Source organism: Xyrauchen texanus, chromosome 7 (assembly GCF_025860055.1).
Source record: "Xyrauchen texanus isolate HMW12.3.18 chromosome 7, RBS_HiC_50CHRs, whole genome shotgun sequence".
NCBI lineage: Eukaryota > Metazoa > Chordata > Actinopteri > Cypriniformes > Catostomidae > Xyrauchen > Xyrauchen texanus.
In genome coordinates, this window is record NC_068282.1 from 43,916,002 (window position 1) to 43,920,626 (window position 4,625).

At 40.4% G+C, this 4,625-nt stretch overlaps 1 protein-coding gene across 1 annotated transcript; it reads left to right on the top strand.

Moving 5' to 3' along the window:
• Positions 1-239: 239 nt before the first annotated feature.
• LOC127646257 (tubulin alpha-1A chain-like) lies at positions 240-2,734 on the top strand. The gene is made up of 4 exons (XM_052129757.1): positions 240-353; positions 621-843; positions 1,006-1,154; positions 1,256-2,734. Exons 1-4 carry the CDS (start codon positions 351-353, stop codon positions 2,234-2,236), a joined length of 1,356 nt encoding a protein of 451 aa, XP_051985717.1. The 5' UTR covers positions 240-350; the 3' UTR covers positions 2,237-2,734.
• Positions 2,735-4,625: the final 1,891 nt, after the last annotated feature.

Below are 4,625 nucleotides of genomic sequence, written 5' to 3' on the forward strand. Positions count from 1 at the left end.
AATGTCCAAATTCTCTTAAGATATGACCCTCCAGTGCAGCGTTAAAAATGAATTAATGTGGGTGCATGGATGAGTGTTTGCCTGTCAGTGTGTGTTCCTTGCAGGAAACAAGAAGCACTGGGATGTGACTAGCCCTGTTTGTTCAGTGCACTCCGGACATCTGTGATTGGCTCACGTTGAAATCAGCAGGGCAGCTGTTCACATAATTAGACTTAACCCCTTTGTTGCCAACAACAAACCCTGTTACCATGGTATCAGCTTTCCCTTTATATAACGGTGGTATTGTCACAGAGACTGTACACAAGATTTCTCACCCGAACTCCTGACGTTGGCCAGAGGAAACTTCTACAATGGTAGGACTTTTGAAACTAATCATCATCTTTCTGACCCATTATTTATAACATGAAATTATTGTGCTTGACTAAATGTTAGTAGCCTTCATGGATAATTTTGTTTGCAATTCATTTTTTTCAATGTATTTTGATAGTCTGATTAAATGTTGGTATAATATGTATATATAAAAATGAAAAGAAAAAACTCTTAGCAAAGCTCTTGCCAAGAGAATGTAAGATTAGCCTGACTTTAAGCTATTTTAAAAATGCCTCTAATTTGCTCCCTAGCGTGAGTGCATCTCAGTCCACGTCGGCCAGGCGGGTGTGCAAATGGGCAATGCATGCTGGGAGTTGTATTGCCTGGAGCATGGGATCCAGCCGGATGGTCAGATGCCAAGTGATAAAACTATCGGAGGGGGAGATGACTCCTTCAACACCTTTTTCAGTGAAACCGGAGCCGGAAAACATGTTCCTAGAGCTGTCTTTGTTGACCTGGAGCCCACTGTCATTGGTACTGAAATTAAATTATGCCTAATACTGTTTCATGTCAATGTTTGTACAATTTAGTTCTATTCTGAAGAAGACTGCCTTACATTTTCCACAAAAATATAAAAATATGTAGCGCAAAACATTTATCTCTTAAGGTTTATAACAAAGTACACTGGCTTTCCAGATGAGGTACGCACAGGTACCTACCGTCAACTGTTCCACCCTGAGCAGCTGATCACTGGTAAGGAAGACGCTGCCAACAATTACGCCCGTGGGCATTACACCATTGGCAAGGAGATCATTGACCTGGTGCTGGACAGGACTCGCAAGCTGGTAAAACACACTAGGGGTCTAGAACAATTGACATAACCTGACAAAAGAGAAAATTGATTCTGGGGTAGCAATATTACTTCCTCATGATTTTTTTCCTGCAGGCTGATCAGTGCACTGGGCTCCAGGGCTTCTTGATCTTCCACAGTTTTGGTGGTGGCACTGGCTCTGGCTTCACATCCCTGCTCATGGAACGACTCTCTGTTGACTACGGGAAGAAGTCGAAACTTGAATTTGCCATTTATCCAGCTCCTCAAGTCTCAACTGCGGTGGTAGAGCCCTACAACTCCATCCTTACCACCCACACCACACTAGAGCACTCTGACTGTGCCTTCATGGTGGACAACGAGGCCATCTATGATATATGCCGCAGAAACCTCGACATTGAGCGCCCCACCTACACAAACCTCAACAGGCTGATCGGGCAGATTGTGTCCTCCATCACAGCATCTCTGCGTTTTGATGGAGCCCTGAATGTAGATCTAACTGAGTTCCAAACCAACCTGGTGCCCTACCCCCGTATCCACTTTCCTCTGGCCACCTATGCCCCAGTGATCTCCGCAGAGAAAGCATACCATGAGCAGCTATCTGTTGCCGAGATCACCAATGCTTGCTTCGAGCCAGCCAATCAGATGGTGAAGTGCGACCCTCGTCATGGCAAGTACATGGCATGCTGTCTACTCTACCGTGGTGATGTCGTACCCAAAGATGTCAACTCCGCCATCGCCACCATCAAGACGAAGCGTACCATCCAGTTTGTGGATTGGTGTCCCACTGGCTTCAAGGTGGGCATCAACTACCAGCCCCCAACTGTGGTTCCTGGAGGAGATCTGGCTAAAGTGCAGCGAGCCGTGTGTATGCTGAGCAACACTACAGCCATTGCTGAAGCTTGGGCCCGTCTAGATCACAAGTTTGATCTGATGTACGCCAAGAGGGCTTTTGTCCACTGGTATGTGGGTGAAGGTATGGAGGAGGGTGAGTTCTCAGAGGCCAGAGAAGACATGGCTGCCCTAGAAAAGGATTATGAAGAGGTGGGCACAGACAGTGTCGGAGAAGAGGGGGAGGAAGAAGGGGAGGAGTACTAAAGAAATCCCTGAAAAGATATGGCAAGAAACACCATAGATATAGTATTTTCAGATTAACAAAATATTGTTTTAAGTTTCCTATGTTTATTTGAAAGCTGTATTTTACATGAATGCCATGTGTTATTTTTATGTCCATGTTTTCCTGATATTGCGTTTTGATTTGAAGGTGACAGTCTGTTTTGTGTTTGTTTAATCCATGAGTATGAACAAATCTTCCACATGACTCAGACAGGCCAGCATCATAAGCACATGTGACAGACCACAAGTGTTAAGGCATTATCTTCTAAATACCTAAAACTGACATTTTAGCTGTTTATCTGTTTCACTGAATTGGTTGTCACTTGGCTAAAAGATTACATAAAAAAATTATTATCAGTTAATAAAATAACAATTAATGCAAACATGATAACAAGCAGCAGTGTTGTACTAAAGTGAAAAAAGCTTTTGTTTCTCGGTTTAACTGTTCTGGGGAAAGAATAAAAGATTGAGTGTTGCTGAGCCACCTGCAGACTTCTTGTGTTTTGTCTACGTAATTCAATTGCTTGCAGACTAAAGCCAGGGAATGCAAATTAAGGAGTGTTGCCTTAAATGGTTGCTACGGAAACACGCAAAACACTTTTACATTTATTATATCACAATTTGCATGACTTTAGAGATCATGAGTAAAGTATGTGTGAGATGTCCTTGTACAGACTTTAAGTTTAGAATAATTTTATATCCATTTCTAACCAAAAAGTTACATTTAAAACAAACCAATTCTTGTTTTTTGAGCATCTGTTAAAGGAATATTCCAGATTCAATACAAGTTTAGCTCAAACGACAGCTTTTGTGGTATAATATTGATTACCACCTAAATTGATTTTTTATCTTACCACTACAAGTTCTCCAAAGCGTTCCTAGCTAGGCATTTTAAACCTATTCACAAAACTGCTAAGAGCAAGTTTTAGTAAGGAAATCTTAAGATAAGACTAAGGCGGAGTTGACTTCGTTGCTATGGATGATGATGATGTGATTGGTAGACAGGGAACCACTATTTGTCAGCTATGACAGACAATGAGATATATATACACACACACATACATACATATATACATACAGTACTGTGCAAACGTTTTAGGCACTTGTGAAAATGTTTTTTCAAAAGTAATGATATAAATAGTTTTCATTGATTAATTAACGTCGTACAAAGTGTAGTAAACATAAAAATAGCTAAATTTATATTTTGTGTAAACACCCTTGTCATCAAAACAGCACCAGTTCTCCTGGGTACACTTGGACACAGTTTTTTAAGGTTCTTGGCAGATAGGATGTTTCAAGCATCTTAAATAATTTACCACAGATCTTCTGTGTTTAGGCTTTCTCAATTGCTTCTGTCTCTTCATGTAAACCCAGACTGACTCAATGTTCAGTGGGGACTCTGTGGGGGCCCATGCCATCTGCTGGAGGGCTCCCTGTTCTTCTATTCGCAAAATAAATGTTTGAGACTCTAACATCTATATTTTTTATTAACACACTAAAGCAGAAGATAAAAATAGCCATCTAAAGACAAACGTTTTTGTGAAACATCTGATGTGCTTTTGCATAGTACTGTGTGTGTGTGTGTGTGTGTGTGTATATATATATATATATATATATATATATATACACACTGGCAGTTTGGAATAATGTACAGATTTTGCTCTTATGGAATGAAATTGGTACTTTTATTCACCAAAGTGGCATTCAACTGATCACAATGTATAGTCAGGACATTAATAACTTGAAAAATTACTATTACAATTTGAATTTTTATTTTCAGAATTTCTTAAACTACTTCAAAGAGTTCTCATCAAAAAATCCTCAATGTGCAGCAATGACAGCTTTGCAGATCCTTGGCATTCTAGCTGTCAGTTTGACAGATACTCAGGTGACATTTCACCCCACACTTCCTGTAGCACTTGCAATAGATGTGGCTGTCTTGTCGGGCACTTCTCACGCACCTTACAGTCTAGCTGATCCCACAAAAGCTCAATGGTGTTAAGATCCATAACACTCTTTTCCAATAATCTGTTGTCCAATGTCTGTGTTTCTTTGCCCAATCTAACTTTTTCATTTTAATTTCTGTTTCAAAAGTGGCTTTTTCTTTGCAATTCTTCCCATAAGGCCTGCACCCCTGAGTCTTCTCTTTACTGTTGTACATGAAACTGGTGTTGAGCGGGTAGAATTCAATGAAGCTGTCAGCTGAGGACATGTGAGGTGTCTATTTCTCAAACTAGAGACTCTGATGTACTTATCCTCTTGTTTAGTTGTACATCTGGCCTTCACATCTCTTTCTGTCCTTGTTAGAGCCAGTTGTCCTTTGTCTTTGAAGACTGTAGTGTATACCTTTTTGTATTTTTTATTTTGACAA